Here is a 16,711-nt window from a genome sequence, read left to right on the forward strand (position 1 = left end):
TGCCCTAACCCATCTGGACAAGAGGAATGCTTATGTGAGAATTGCTGTTCATCGACTACAGCTCAGCATTTAACACCATAGTACCCTCCAAACTCGTCATCAAGCTCGAGACCCTGGGTCTCGACCCCGCCCTGTGCAACTGGGTTTTGGACTTCCTGACGGGCCACCCCCAGGTGGAGAGGGTAGGTAACATCTCCACCCCGCTGATCCTCAACACTGGGGCTCCACAAGGGTGCATTCTGAGCCCTCTCCTGTACACCCTGTTCACCCACGACTGCGTGGCCATGCACGCCTCCAACTCAATCATCAAGTTTGCGGACGACACTACAGTGGTAGGCTTGATTACCAACAACGACGAGACGGCCTACAGGGAGGAGGTGAGGGCCCTCGGAGTGTGGTGACAGGAAAATAACCTCACACTCAACGTCAACAAAACAAAGGAGATGTTTGTGGACTTCAGGAAACAGCAGAGGGAGCACCCCCCTATCCACATCGATGGGACAGTAGTGGAGAGGGTAGTAAGTTAAGTTCCTCGGCGTACACATCACGGACAAACTGAAATGGTCCACCCACACAGACAGCGTTGTGAAGAAGGCGCAGCAGCGCCTCTTCAACCTCAGGAGGCTGAAAAAATTTGGCTTGTAACCATAAGCACTCACAAACTTCTACAGATGCACAATCGAGAGCATCCTGTCGGGCTGTATCACCGCCTGGTATGGCAACTGCTCCGCCCACAACCGTAAAGCTCCCCAGAGGGTAGTGAGGTCTGCACAGCGCATCACCGGGGGCAAACTACCTGCCCTCCAGGACACCTACACCACCCGATGTCGGAGGAAGGCCATAAAGATCATCAAGGACAACAACCACCCGAGCCACTGCCTATTCACCCTGCTGTCATCCAGAAGGCGAGGTCAGTACAGGTGCATCAAAGCAGGGACCGGGAGACTGAAAAACAGCTTCTAACTCAAGGCCATCAGACTGTTAAACAGCCACCACTAACATCGAGTGGCTGCTGCCAACACACTTACTCAACTCCAGCCACTTTAATAACGGGAATTGATGTAAAATATATCACTAGCCACTTTAAACAATGCTACTTAATATAAGGTTTACATACCCTACATTACTCATCTCATATGTATATGTAAATATATATACTGTACTCGATATCATCTACTGCATATTTATGTAGTACATGTATTCACTAGCCACTTTAAACAATGCCACTTTGTTTACATACCCTACATTACTCATCTCATATGTATATACTGTACTCGATACCATCTACTGCATCTTGCCTATGCCGTTCTGTACCATCACTCATTCATATATCTTTATATACATAGTCTTTATCCCTTTACACTTGTGTGTATAAGGTAGTAGTTTTGGAATTGTTAGGTTAGATTACTCGTTGGTTATCACTGCATTCCCGGAACTAGAAGCACAAGCATTTTGTTACACTCGCATCAACATCTGCTAACCATGTGTATGTGACAAATACATTTGATTTGATTTGATTTTTGTGCACCCCTCCCCTCCATAGTACAAACTCACGTTTTTTCCCCCATCTCTCCCCAGTCTCTCCTGCACCAGTCAACTCTCACCACCGGGTGGCGGTCACAGACCGTTGTAATCCTTTTAGAACGTCCCTGTAAAAAAAAGGCGCATTTACCGACCGACTCACTCCTTCATTATCGAGAAAGGTTTCACCACATGATATTCTTCAAGCCGGTGCTCTCCTCATCTTCTCTGCGTTCACCACTATGCGAGGACTGTAGCGCGGACTTCAGTCGACATGGACAGGCAACTGGAGCACATCCAGTTTTGGTGTTTCCTCGGACTTTTGCAATGTAAGGTTATATAGCCAAATCTACTTTGTATTAGTAGAATACATTTATAGTAGAGTTATAGTTAAGAGTTTCACCTGGCTTGCCTGAGCAATTGACTGTCAGACTTGCTGTAGATGCTTTTGTAAAAAGAAAATATGTATAAATTAAAATGTGTTTGTTCATTTTTTTATTGTTGCAGTCGCACCGTTGACAGTGGGGTTCAGCTTCGACATTCGCTATCCCAGAACATTAAGTGTCTCGGACTCGGAGACAGCAGGGTCCCATTTCGGTTATCGTGTCTGTCAGTTTGGACCGGCGCAGGGAGGCAGCAGGCAAGTTACTAATCATTAAACAGTCAAACCACTGGGTTAATCATGGATGTTAATGGATGTTAATCATCATAATATGTCTGTGTGGGTGGACCATTTCACTGTGTTAGAATCCATGTTGCAATTGCAGCTCTGAGTCTCTCCGAGTAAGTCTCTAAGAGCTTTGCACACCTGGAATGTACAATATTTGCACATTATTATTTAAAAATTCTACAAGCTCTGTCAAGTTGGTTATTGATCATTGCTAGCCAGCCATTTTCAATTCTTGCCATAGGTTTTCAAGCTGCTTTCAAATCAAAACTGTAACTAGGCCACTTAGGAACACTCAATGTCATTTTGGGGTGGCAGGTAGCCTAGTGGTTAGAGCGTTGGGCTAGTAACCGAAAGGTTGAATCACCAAGCTGACAAGGTAAAAATCTGTTGTTCTGCTCCCGAACAAGGCAGTTAAAGCACTGTTCCTAGGCTGTCATTGTAAATAAGAATTTGTTCTTAACTGACTTCCCTAGTTAAAAAAAAGCAACTCCAGTGTATATTTGACCTTGTGCTTTAGGTTATTGTCCTGTAGAAAGGTGAATTTGTCTCCCACTGTCTGTTGAAAAGCATACTAACCCACATTTTCTTCTAGGATTTTTTTGCCTGTGCTTAGCTCTATTCCGTTTCTTATTATCCTTAAAAACCTCCCTAGTCCTTGCCAATGACAAGCACACCCATAACATGATGCAGCCACCACCATGCTTGAAAATATGAAGAGTGGTACTCAGTGATGTGCTGTGTTGGATTTACCCCAAACATAACGCTTTGTATTTAGGACTAAGTTAATTTCTCTGCCACATTTTTTGCAGTTTTACATTAGTGCCTTATTGCAAACAGGATGCATGTTTTGGAATATTTTGGAATATATTTATTGTGGAGTAATCACAAATGTTGTTGATCCATCCTCAGTTTTCTCCTGTCACAGCCATTAAACTCTGTAACTGTTTTAAAGTCACCATTGGCCTCATGTTGAAATCACTGAGCGGTTTCCTTCCTCTCCGGCAACTGAGTTAAGAAGGACGCCTGTATCTTTGTAGTAACTAGGTGTATTAATACACCATCCAAAGTGTAATGAATAACTTCACCATGCTTTTTTTACCCATCTATAAATAGATGCTCTTCTTTACGAGGCATTGGAAAACCTCCCTGCTTTTTGTTTGTTGAATCTGTGGTTGAAATTCCCTGCATAGTCATGGCACATTTTGTGTAAGAGCTATTGAAGATTGAAAGCCCCCATGGTGCTTCAATGGGGCAGAAGTCAGTGTGTTATTGTGATTCTGGATGGCCAGATTCCTCGCAAGAATGAGAAGAAACTGCCATGTGGGGAATTTTAAGTGTCTCATTCCATCTTGTTCCTGATACCATGTCTTGTTTTCAGGTGTTTTGACCGATTTTATGTTAATGATAATATGGCTAAAATTCTAGCTAACCAACAACTGTAAAGATGTATTTGACAGGAAACAAGTGTTCATTGTGCAAATGTATTTATATTTTCAATAAACATTGGAGATGAAATATAGCTTACATGTTGTCAACAATCTAAGCCAACCCCGTCTGTTTTTCCCCATACTTACACACGTGTCGATTTAGTTGCTAAACAAGCAATAGACGAGAGAACCGAATATCAAACAAATTTTACATCTGTCTAGAATCAATCCGTTCACCCCTTTTCAGCCATTCACCTTTTAAAGGCATTGTCTCAGTGTTCACGGAGAGCGCATTCACGGTAAACACTGCATATGTGGTCTCAATCGGAAATTACCTTTAAATGTCAATCGCGTTATCTTCCGCGGTCTAGATTGAATATAGGCCTAAAACGACAACAAACAGTATTTCGTCACTGTCCTCTAATGATTTGATCCAATGTAACTTTATTGATACCAGTGATGTCCGCTGATTGGCTAAATATCCAGGGTGTGAGGTGGTTGGATTTGTCAACAAAGCAGCATGACAGATATGATGCCAAGTTTCCAAACTACTGGTAGATTCTTTGAGAAGATATATAAAGCGATCTGTGCATTTGAACAGCAGCATAAAAACACATTTCACTTTTGCATGTAAAAAAACAAAATGACAACTGCTACACATGCTGCCACTGTTTTGAACAGATTATATTATACTACATAGAACGAGCAGCCAGAGAGAACGGTCATCACTAGTTACCACAGCTACAAAGGCATAACGCCTGCCTATTTTTAAAATGTGAAGACCTCTTCTGTGTCTACACCCATTCAGCATCATTCACACCCTCTTAAGCTTTAGCCCCACCCATCTCGTTTCACTCTCGGAGCGTTCAGAGCGCACACTTGAAGCTCTGGCCAATGATTTGTTTACATCTGGATAACATGAAAATGGCCAAACCAGCTCTGCTGGCAACAATTTCCTAAAATGTTTTTGCAGACGTGCACTGACACCAGCCATATGTTGTACAAACATCACGTAACGTTAGCTAACGAGCCAGCCAGCTAATGTTAGCTAGCTAAACAACAATGAACAAAGTGCCAACAATGCCACAATGCTGGGAGCTAACCAACTAGGTTCAATGTTAGCTAACATTAGGCTCTAACTAGAAAAGCAAACGGCTTTTGGATACGAATAATAACGTCAGCTAGGGAGCCAGCCAGCTAATATTAGCTAGATAGCTAACAGTACATTTTAGCTTGAAATGAAACCACTTTGTCAAAATTAGAAACGTGTAATATGTATACATCATCCATGATGGAGGCGTCTCCCTGTCATGAAGACCATGCCACGGTTGCCCTTAGTTTGAAGATGTAATCCGGAGACAGGTGTTTCCTCCATCTCTTTAGCTATCATACTCTAATTCCACTGATTTCAAAACTTGATCCTCCAGAAAGTGGAGAGCAACACTTATGCAGCTCCACTACACAGTACATTAAAAAAAATCAGCGTTCGACAGAATTACCAACACAGACTGACCACAGAAGCCCTCTATATAGCAGACCAATCCGAACTCCTCTCTCAGCATGTCCAGCCCACTCATTATCTCAGCCAATCATGGCTAGTGGGAAGGTTGCTGTCTTATTCTGAGGCTTAACATAAAAGGCTCATAATTTAACAATTTTATTCATATTTACAGATGGCATACAAGTTTGTTATTAAGGCACATGAAAGTTCACACAAGGCATTTCTGCCCAAAAACTCATTTTGATTTAAAAAAAAAAATCTCCTGTGAAGTCGTGACTAGCGACATACGCCTAGTTTCCTGAATCAGGTCACAAATGTGATTGATTTTCAATCTAACCCTAAGCTTAACCCTAATATTAACAACACTGCTAATCTTATGCCTAACCCTAACCTTAAATTAAGACCAAAATGTACATTTTTGTTTTAAGGAATTTGTACGATATACCCAATTTTGACTTTGTGGCTGTGGTAACTAGTGGAAACCAGGGAGATCAAAACAAACATGTTGATGCAATAAGTGAAAACACATTATCTAACTGGGGATAGACAGCTATCATAGTGTCACAAGGCTTTCATTTTGAAATAACTTCATATTTTTCAGTGAGACAGATATTGGTTTCGAAAGACTTGAAATTGGAAGCTAACTAACTAGCAAGCTACCAGTGAGCCATAGCTAGCTAGCTGCTTATCAAAGGTAGATAACTGGTTAATTTGCCCAGAAAATCGGCCAACCAATTTCTCAAAGTTTCTCAAAATTACTGTAGCTGGTTAATTAATTTCATAATGCTTTGTGATACACCTGGTATCATGCTGTTTTAGTCCACAAAACATGTCGCCCTGTCACCAACATTAGAACCTGACTAACAGAATGGGGGAAAACAAAAATTGTCCATGCTTTTTTTGTCCTACCAAATACACGATGAGAAGGTTCTAGCTAGTGTATTGCTCAACAGACGAAGAAGTTCTGACTTAACAGACGCACATTTACTTTGTTATAATTTATGCTCTGAAATCCTACAATCCAGGCAATGTTAGCACAATCTATGAGACCATGGAGGCGGAGTATATTTTGAAAACAGGAAATGTTACACATAACACACTTTCATGAGCATTTAAAACATAACCAATTAACCTCTCCTCTCTCTCCATCCCTTCTGTCTTTCTCCTCTATTCTCTCCATCCTCTCGTCTCTCTGTAGTGTGTTGGTCACCGCTCCTTTTCAAGACAATGGGACAGGAGTAGTTTACAGGTGTTCTTATGACAGTGGCACTTGTAAAGCTCTACCCGTACAAGGTAAGATGCATGCGCACTATAACCAGTTTGTGTGGCCCCCAAGAATCAGAGTTCTCTCACTCTATTAAGCTCTGCTGTTCAGTTATAGTAATTCTAGTAATTCTCAAGTCCTGTATACATTTCCTCTTTTCACACAATTGCTTCACTGGTTAGTCTCACATCTTTTGGGAGTGTGTGTGTTGTCATTTTGTGTTGCATGAGACAAAATGACAACACACATGATTTGTGGGAATGTTTTACTTACCTCATGTGCTTATGTCAAGCTGAGGTTCAGGTTTTCGTAGGCTTGTATTGACAAATTGGTGCAAAATTATTTTGATACTTTTTTTTATGTTCGTATGTTAAATCCATCTATATTCACTTATTTTGTTTCATTTTAGTGGAGCCAGGAGTTTCATTAGGATTGTCACTAGCTTGTAATGCTGACAGAGCTATGGTGAGTTGCTCATCCTTGACTCACTGAGCCAGAGTACTATTTCATTTCTGACCTTTTTAATTTGGGCTTTAAAAAATGGGCCCTTTCAATTTCCCTTCCCCTCTGCAATTATAATCAGGAACTAGCTGCTCTTCACAAACATCCTGTGCTATGTGCTTACCCTCTTGTGCCATTTCCAGTAAATACATTGTGACCCACAGTATGATCTGACTCAGATACATTGTGACCTATGACCTGACACATGAACTGAGTAATGCTAATTCACTCACTTGATTCGCCATGTGGTTGCTTCCACTGATCTCTATGTATTCTTTGTTTGGGTTCAGCCATTCCTGAGATGACATTGTTGTAAAGACTCTCTCTCCATTTCGCTGAGCTAGGTGTGTGGACCACGTCAGATCCATGGCTGTGATACTCTAAACTACCTCCAAGGACTTTGTGTTGAGCTGGGGCCACAGCTTACGGTCTCACAAACACTGAAGCCTGCCTTTCAAGGTTATACTATTTGTTTTAGAGGATGACGTGGTCTGTGTTCAATTGAGTAAATTATCAATGTCTACTTCAGGTTTTGTGATAACTGTAACTGACATCAAAAACTAACATGTTTGCATTACACAGGACAAGATGTTTTTTTTCTGTGAAAGTGCTTTATGTATCCAATCTATCAACCAACCAACCAATCAATTAATAAGTTCTGTGCTGCAGAGTGCCGTGAGTTTGGCTTGGATGCAGTGATTCTGTTTGACGGATCTCAGAGTATCATAACCAGAGACTTTGTCACCATGATCGACTTCATCAAAAACATTATTCGGATGTTCACTGCCCCCCGTGCACAGGTGGGTGTATGGGCCTTCTCTGTGCCCATCTCTGTCCACTGTCACACAGAACTACTGATTATACCACCCTCTTTCTTATTGGTATCTATTGACTCTGTTCCAATATCCACACTAGTATGGCCATTTATAGTAGAATGCATGGCCAATACACTAGCTTTGTTCTAAATACTATGCTAGTATGGACTCTTTGGACATTGGTCTCAATGGGAACCATAATTGTGTGTCCACTCCTCCCAGGTGGCAGTTGCTCAGTATTCGACAGACACCAGTGCTGTCTTCCACTTTGAGGACTTTGTGTCTGATCCTAACCCTGACAACCTGATGCGATCCGTGGACCATTTCCAGGAGGCGACATACACCCCATCAGCCATCCGCTATGTTCTGTGAGTGTCATTCACCCCATCAGCCATCCGGTATGTTCTGTGAGTGACACACTCCATCAGCCATCCGCTATGTTCTGTGAGTGACATACACCCCATCAGCCATCCGCTATGTTCTGTGAGTGACATACACCCCATCAGCCATCCGCTATGTTCTGTGAGTGTCATTCACACCATCAGCCATCTGCTATGTTCTGTGAGTGTCATACACCCCATCAGCCATCCGCTATGTTCTGTGAGTGTCATACACCCCATCATATGAATGATTAATAAAACTGTAGTATCCCATTTGTATTTATCCTTAAATTCAACTAGGCAAGTCAATTAAGAACACATTCTTATTTACAGTAACGTCCTACCAAAAGGGGGAGCAGTCGTTGGGAAAGTCGATCAATAATCAATCCGGTTTATTGCAAGTTGCAACAGGGAGACACTACCAGCACAAAAGCAGAGTAATGTCTAACTGGCCTCTTTGAGACAGGGCTTTTATATGAGTGCTGCTCACGATTGCCAGGAGGGTCACTACTTGAATCAGTCTACTCTAAAGTACTCTAAAAGCCCTCCCCTCCCTCTTCTACACTGTCTCTACTCTGTCCTGTTCTGTCCCCATCCTCAGAGAAGAGATGATGACAGAAGAACGGGGGATGAGGAAACATTCCAGGAAGCTGTTGGTTGTGATAACAGATGGCAAATCTAACGACCCTAAAGAGACCTTTAACTCTGTCATACCATTGGCCGAGATGAAGGACGTAATCAGATTTGCCATTGGGGTGATTTCATTAATCTTTTACTTGTGAGCTGCATACAAAATGTCACCCTATTCCCTATATAGTGCACTACTTTTGACTAGAGCCCCTAGGGTCAAAAGTAATGCACTGTGTAGCGAATAAGGTGTTCCTCTGATCTCTCTTTATTCTAGGATTTGTCTCTGGCACTTCTGTTAAGATGACATGGCTGTTAAAATTAAGAGCACTCTTTTTTGCTCTCTCTCCCCTCCCCCTCTCTCTTCCCCCTCCCAGGTTGGGAAGCAATTCTCTAGACAAGAGCTTGAGCAGATTGCGTCTTTCCCAAACTTTGTATTTGAGACCAACAGTTTTGATGCTCTGAAATCCATTCAGTATGAGCTTAGGGAGAAGATCTTTGCAATTGAAGGTACAAAAGGATTTGGATTATTATTTTTTTTAAATACAACCTATCCATTGAAATGATAACTACAGTAGTTACTATATCTTAATTTAAACATTGGATAAGGAATGTGTACCTTTTACATGTACACCTAATTTGGAAGTTTGTAATAGAACAGCGGATAATCACAATTTGAAAATGCTTTGTGGTTTGTTGATTATTCTCTTTGTTTTGCATGTTCAGGAACTAACTCCACCAACTCCAGTTCTTTTGAACAGGAACTGTCCCAGGGAGGCTTTAGTACCACTCTCTCTGGGGTTAGTGACTGCTCTCTGTCTAGAAAGTGTCTACTGAAGGCCAATATTATTGTTATTGATTATTCCAGAATATCCTTTCAATGTTAATGTCATGTTTAACCAATGTAATGCTTCCCCTTTCGGCAGGGTCTGGAGAGTTCTTGCTTAAAAGAGAATTTTGTTCTTACTTCCATTAAATATTTATATCACTTTACATCACATTACAGTTTGAAAGTAAAGTATGGTTAAGTAAAGTAACACATGAAGTACTTTTCTCTCTCCTGTGAAGGGTGTGTCTCTGTTTGGGGCAGTAGGGTCATACTCATGGTCTGGGGGCATTGTGGAGGCAGCCAGAGGGGTGAATGCCACGTTCATCAATGCCTCTGCACTGGAGACAGACATGCAGAACTCCTATCTGGGTGAGAATGAAGGACTAAGGGAAAAACACTACTCGACCTTTTACAAATATATCACCAATTACAGTATACCAATATCACCAATTATAAAGTCTAAATAATACCGCCACTTAGACAACAGATAATCGTGAGAGGAGTGTATGCCTTTTATTGTCAAAAAGACATGCAGAACTATGCCCACAGAACTATGTACTGCATGTATACAATCTCCCACCACTACTGAGCAAAAGAGCAGTGTAAGGAGAAGGAGAAGCATGTGGTAAGGAGACATAAGGTAGCATTCACTAGAAATATGACATGTCAGCAACTTATTATACAGATATACTGGAGATTTTTAGAAACTGACACCAGATAGAGAACCTACTAATGTATCACCACTCAAAATGATTGCTCATAACTCATCTCAAGTTTGTGTTGGTATGGGACAGACATTTGTTTTTATGAAACTGTAATGTGTACCACTATTTCCATAGGCACTTCTTTCATGTTCTGTTCAGTGTTGGTTCTGGTTGGTTTGTGAATAGCTCTGTCAGTGGAGATTATAGAATGATAGCCTGTTTATGTGGTGCCTATTGTAACTGTTCACAGATGTGTGGGCACAGTGCTCTACTGTACTCTGATGTACTCTTTACTCACCTCTGATTGTGTTGCTCAAAGTGGCAGCAATCAGATCAGAAAGTTTGCAGATTATATTACCATCATAGGGCTTATCACTAGCAGTGACGAGACAGCATATAGACAAGAAGTGTCTCACAGCGTGGTGCAGTGAAACAACCTTGAGCTAAATGCAAAGAAAATGATTATGGATTTCAAGAAGCTGGGGGGACTGTTTTAACCATCTCGTCCAATATGATGTGGGGCTGGGGACTGTTTTAACCATCTCGTCCAATATGACGTGGAGCTGGGGGACTGTTTTAACCATCTTGTCCAATATGACGTGGAGCTGGGGGACTGTTTTAACCATCTCGTCCAAGCTTTGTGGGCACTATGGTGTTGAACGCTGAGCTGTAGTCAATGAACAGCATTCTCACATACGTGTTCCTTTTGTCCGGGTGGGAAAGGGCAGTGTGGAGTGTGATTGAGATTGCATCATCTGTTGGGGCGGTATGCAAATTGGAGTGGGTCTAGGGTGTCTGGGAGGATGCTGTTGATGTGAGCCATGACAAGCCTTTCAAAGCACTGCATGGCAACCGACCTGAGTGCTACGGGTCGGTAGTCATTTGGGCAGGTTACCTTCGCTTCCTTGGGCACAGGGACTATGGTGGTCTGTTTGAAACATGTAGGTATTAGACTCAGTCAGGGAGAGGTTGAAAATGTCAGTGAAGGGACTTGCCAGTTGGTCCGCGGAATGCTTTGAGTACACATCCTGGGAATCCATCTGGCCCCGCGGCTTTGTGAATGTTGACCTGTTTAAAGGTCTTGTTCACATTGACTATCAAGAGCGTTATCACACAGTCAACCAAACAGCTGGTGCTGTCGTGCATGCTTCAGTGTTGCTTGCCTCAAAGCGAGCATAAAATTTAGCTCGTCTGGTAGCATTAAGTTCACGTCACTGGGCAGCTCGCGTCTGGGTTTCCCTTTGTAGTCCGTAATAGTTTGAGCCCTGCCACATCCAACGAATGTCAGAGCCGGTGTAGTAAGATTCAATCTTAATCCTGTATTGACGCTTTGCTCGTTTGATGGTTCATCTGAGGGCATAGCGGGATTTCTTATAGGCGTCCAGATTAGTGTACCGCTCCTTGAAAGCGGCAGCTCTAGCCTTTAGCTCAATGTGGATGTTGCTTGTAATCCATGGCTTCTGGTTGGGATATGTACGTATGGTCACTGTGGAAATGATGTCGTCAATGCACTTATTGATGAAGCCAATGACCGAGGATGTTATACTCCTCAATGCCATTGGATGAATCCCGGAACATATTCCAGTCTGTGCTAGAAAAACAGTCCTGTAGTGTAGCATCCGTGCCATCTGACCACTTCCGTATTGACCAAGTCACTGGTGCATCCAGCTTTAGTTTTTGCTTGGAATCAGGAGGATATAATTATGGTTAAATTTGCCAAATGGAGGGCGGGGGAGAGCTTTGTATGCATCTGTGTGTGTGGAGAAAAGGTGGTCTAGAGTTTTTTTCCCCCTCTGGTTGCATGTGTAATGCTGGTAGAAATTTGTTAAAACTGATTTAAGTTTGCCTGCATTAAAGTCCCTGGCCACTAGGAGCACCACTTCTGGGTGAGTATTTTCATGTTTTCTTATGGCCTTATAGAGTTGGTTTAGTGCGGTCTTAGGGCCAGCATTAGACTGTGGTGGTAAATAGACGGCTACGAATAATATAGATGAGAACTCTGTTGGTAGATAGTGTAGTCTAAAGCTTATCATAAGGTACTCTACCTCAGGCGAGCAATACCTCAAGCCTTATTTAATATTAGACATTGTGCACCAGCTGTTATTGACAAAAGACACACACCCCCACCGCTCATCTTACCAGACTTAGCTTCTCTGTTCTGCCGGTGCATTGAAAATCCCTCCAGCTCTATATTGTTCAGCCACAACTGTGAAACAGAGGATATTACAGTTCTTAATGTTCCGTTGTTAGGACAATCGTAATCGTAGGGCACCTCAAAAAAAATGTCCAATGATTGCATGTTAGCAAGTAGAATTGATGGAAATTGGTGTTTACTCACTCGCCTACGGAATCTCAAAAGGCAGCCTGATCTTCGTCGTCTTTTCCTCCGTCTTTTCTTCACGCAAATGACAGGGATCTGGGCCTGTTCTCGGGAGAGCAGAATATCTTTCTCGTCAGACTCGTTAAAGGAAATAGCTTCTTCCAGTCCGTGGTGAGTGATCCCTGTTTTGATGTCCAGAAGTTATTTTGGGTCATAAGTGACGGTAGCAGCAACATTATGTACACAATAAGTTAATTATTTTTTTTACAAACAAAGCAACAAAACAAAGGAAATAGCACAATTGATTACAGGCATGTAAAATGTCAGCCATCCTCTTCGACGCCATTTTCAGTTACCAACTGGGCAGAGGTACAAAAGCATCAAAACCTCCACGACCAGTTTCAAGAACAGCTTATATCCCAGTGTGATAAACCATGCAACCTGAGCTGTTTATCATACTTTTAGCACATATAACTGAACTGTTTTTGTTTTATGATTGATGTTCTTTGTCTGATCATTTACTGTCTGTGTGTATGTACTGTCTTACGTGAGGGAGCTCCAACAAAGAATGAAAATGTTCGGTGCGTTCAGAAAGTATTAAGACCCCTTGACTTTTTCCACATTTTGTTAAATTTCAGCCTTATTCTAAAATTGATTAAATAATTTCTCCCCATCAATCTAAACACAATACCTCATAATGACGAAGCAAAAACAGTCTTACACATTTTTTCTAATGTATTAAAAATATAAAACTTACATTTAGATAAGTATTCAGACCTTTTTCACAGTACTTTGTTGAAGCACATTTGGCAGCGATTACAGCATAGAGTCTTCTTGGGAATGACGCTGCAAGGTTGGCACACCTGTATTTGGAGAGTTTCTCCCATTCCACTCTGTAGATTTGTCAGGTTGGATGGGGAGCGTTGCTTCACAGCTATTATCAGATCTCTCCAGAGATGTTCTATTGGGTTCATGTCCGGGCTCTGGCTGGGCCACTCAAGGACATTCAGAGACTTGTCCCGAAGCCACTAATGCCTTGTCTTGGCTGTGTGCTTAGGGTCGTTTTCCTGTTAGACTGGGGTAAAGGTTCACTTTCCATCCTGAGTGCTCTGGAGCAGGTTTTCATCAAGGATCTCTCTGTACTTTGCTCCCTTCATTTTTGCCTCGATCCTGACTAGTCTCCCAGTCCCTGCCGCTGAAGAACATCCCCACAGCATGATGCTGCCACCACCATGCTTCGCCGTAGGGATGGTGTCAGGTTTCCTCCAGGCGTGACACTTGCCATTCAGGCCAAAGAGTTCAATCTTGGTTTCATCAGACGAGAATCTTGTTTCTCATGGTCTGAGTCTTTAGGTGCCTTTTGTCATATTACAAGCGGGCTGTCATGTGCCTTTTACTAAGGAGTGGCTTCCGTCTGGCCACTCTACCATAAAGGCCTGATTGGTGGAGTGCTGCAGAGATGGTTGTCTTTCTGGAAGGTTGTCCCATCTCCACAGAGGAACTCTAGAGCTCTGTCAGTGACCATCGGTCAGTGACCATCACCTCAATGACCAAGGCCCTTCTCCCCCGATTACTGGCTAGGTGACCAGCTCTAGGAAGAGTTTTGGTGGTTCTAAACTTGTTTAATTTAAGAATGATGGAGGCCACTGTGTTCTTGGGGACCTTCAATGCTGCAGACATTCATTGGTACACTTCCCCAGATCTGTGCCTTGACACAATGTTGTCTCTGAGCTCTACGGACAATTCCTTCAACCTCCTGGCTTGGTTTTTGCTCTGACATGCACTGTCAACTGTCAGACCTTATATAGACAGGTGTGTGCCTTTCCAAATCATGTCCAATCAATTAAATTTATCACAGGTGGACTCCAATCAAGTTGTAGAAACATCTCAAGGATGATCAATGGAAACAGGATACACCTGAGCTCATTTTTGAGTCTCACAGCAAAGGGTCTGAGTATCTTTTTTTTCTGTTTTAAATTTGTTATACATTTGCAAACATTTCTAAAAACCTGTTTTCACTTCATCATTATGGGGTATTGTGTGTATTGTGGAAAAAGTTATTAAATCCATTTTAGAATAAGGGTGTAATGTAACAAAGTGTGGGAAAAGTCAGGGGTTTTGAACACTTTCCGATGGCATTACTTTAAATACCTGCAAATGGCAAATAAACTTCTTAAACTTGAACTCAAATGCCGCATGTGTCTGTACAGGCTATTCAGTGGCAGTGGCAGAGACAGTGAATGGCAGTATATATTTTGCTGGAGCTCCCAGGTTCAACCACACTGGGCTGGTCCTGGTCTTCCAGAGGGATCCTCTCCAACAGGAGTGGACTGTCACCCACAGGATACCTGGGTCTCAGGTGAGAAAGAGACCGGAGAGGCACCCTATGCCCTATTGACCAGAGCCTATGGGGAAATCAGAAGACACTAAGCAGGCAACCAGAATGCAAAGTTGTCATTACCATGTTGCTCTTTACCTAATAATGTTTCCCTCCACTGTTTCTCTCTTTTCTCTCTCTCTCCCCTAGCTTGGTTCCTACTTCGGGGCAGAGCTGTGTGTGCTAGAGATCCATGCTGGGCCAGGGAAGGGCCGTGCTGAGCTGCTGGTTGTTGGGGCTCCTTGGTATCATGCCCAGGGTGTTGGGGGAGAGGTCCACGTCTGTACCCTGGAGACTGGAGTAAGAGTGGCTACATAACACCCCATACATACACGAGGGGCGGAATTAAATAGAACACTGTATTGCATATCTATGTTTTGGTCAATATCATACTAAACCAACCAATTCAGTAGTAGATTAATTGAAATAATTCATAAACTGAAAATGTGCATTATCAATTCATAACTGGCTATGATTCAAGTTGACTACTTTCGTCTGAATGACTCCAACCAACACTGCTGTGTTTTATATACAGCTGACAAAAGATTCAAATACTACAGAATTTCAGACACAAATTTCAAACTGACTACTTTTGTCTGAATGACTCCAACCAACACTGCTGTGTTTATATACAGCTGACAAAAGATTCAAATACTACAGAATTTCAGACACAAATTTCAAACTGCAATTGGAAAGTATTCAGAAAGTACCCTTTCACTTTTTTCCATTTTTTTTAACGTTATAGCCTAAAAAACAGAACCTTTGCTGTGAGACTCGAAATTGAGCTCAGGTGCATCCTGTTTCCATTGATCATCCTTAATGTTTCTACAACTTGGAGTCCACCTATGGTACATTGAATTGACTGGACATTATTTGGAAAGGCACACACCTGTCTATATAAAAAGGTCCCACAGTTGACAGTGCATGTCAGAGCAAAATCCAAGCCAGGAGGTTGAAGGAATTTCCCGTAGAGCTCTGAGAAAGGATTGTGTCAAGGCACAGACCAGGGGATGGGTACCAAAACGTTTCTGCAGCATTGAAGGTCCCCAAGAACACAGTGGCCTCCATCATTCTTAAATGGAAAAAAGTTTAGAACCACCAAGACTCTTCCTAGAGCTGGCTGCCTGGCCAAACTGAGCAAATCGGTGGAGAAGGGCCTTGGTCAGGGATGTGACCAAGAACCCGATGGTCATTGACCGAGTTCCTTTGTGGAGATGGGAGAACCTTCTGAAGGACAATCATCTCTGCAGCACTTCACAAAGTGCTGACTAGTCACAATCGAGAGAAAGATGAACGGAGCAAAGTACAGAGATATCCTTGATGAAAACCTGTTTCAGAGCGCTCATGACCTCAGAAGGTTCACCTTCCAACAGGACAACGACCCTTTTTTAAAAACATTTTTTTAACCTTTATTTAACTAGGCAAGTCAGTTAAAGAACAAATTCTTATTTTCAATGACGGCCTGGAACAGTGGGTTAGCTGCCTGTTCAGTGGCAGAATGACAGATTTGTACCTTGTTTGCTCAGGGGTTTGAACTTGCAACCTTCACGGTTCCTAGTACAACGCTCTAACCACTAGGCTACTTTGCCGACCCTAAGCACACAGCTAAGACAAATCAGGACTGGCTTCGAGAGAAGTCTTTGAATTTCCTTGAGTGGCCCAGCTAGACTTGAACCCGATCAAACATCTCTGGACAGACCTGAAAATAGCTGTGCAGTGGTGCTCCCCATCCAATCTAAGCTTGTAGCATTATACCCAAGAAGACTCGAAGCTGT

The 16,711-nt window shown here is 42.5% G+C and overlaps 1 protein-coding gene across 2 annotated transcripts in view; it reads left to right on the forward strand.

Annotated features, from left to right (window-relative positions):
- The first annotated feature begins 1,704 nt into the window (after nt 1-1,704).
- Nucleotides 1,705-16,711, forward strand: part of LOC135514677 (integrin alpha-X-like) — a 69,769-nt gene continuing 54,762 nt past the window's right edge. For both annotated transcript variants that reach the window (XM_064938181.1, XM_064938182.1), the window contains exons 1-13: nt 1,705-1,850; nt 2,029-2,161; nt 6,318-6,412; nt 6,793-6,848; nt 7,229-7,343; nt 7,554-7,684; nt 7,922-8,067; nt 8,681-8,834; nt 9,084-9,216; nt 9,433-9,506; nt 9,775-9,904; nt 14,770-14,918; nt 15,087-15,236. In XM_064938181.1, the coding sequence (XP_064794253.1) occupies nt 1,796-1,850; nt 2,029-2,161; nt 6,318-6,412; nt 6,793-6,848; nt 7,229-7,343; nt 7,554-7,684; nt 7,922-8,067; nt 8,681-8,834; nt 9,084-9,216; nt 9,433-9,506; nt 9,775-9,904; nt 14,770-14,918; nt 15,087-15,236 (1,521 nt within the window). In that variant the 5' untranslated portion in view covers nt 1,705-1,795. The remainder of the gene's footprint in view (nt 1,851-2,028; nt 2,162-6,317; nt 6,413-6,792; nt 6,849-7,228; nt 7,344-7,553; nt 7,685-7,921; nt 8,068-8,680; nt 8,835-9,083; nt 9,217-9,432; nt 9,507-9,774; nt 9,905-14,769; nt 14,919-15,086; nt 15,237-16,711) is intronic.

Source organism: Oncorhynchus masou, chromosome 26 (genome assembly GCF_036934945.1).
Source record: "Oncorhynchus masou masou isolate Uvic2021 chromosome 26, UVic_Omas_1.1, whole genome shotgun sequence".
Taxonomy (NCBI): domain Eukaryota; kingdom Metazoa; phylum Chordata; class Actinopteri; order Salmoniformes; family Salmonidae; genus Oncorhynchus; species Oncorhynchus masou.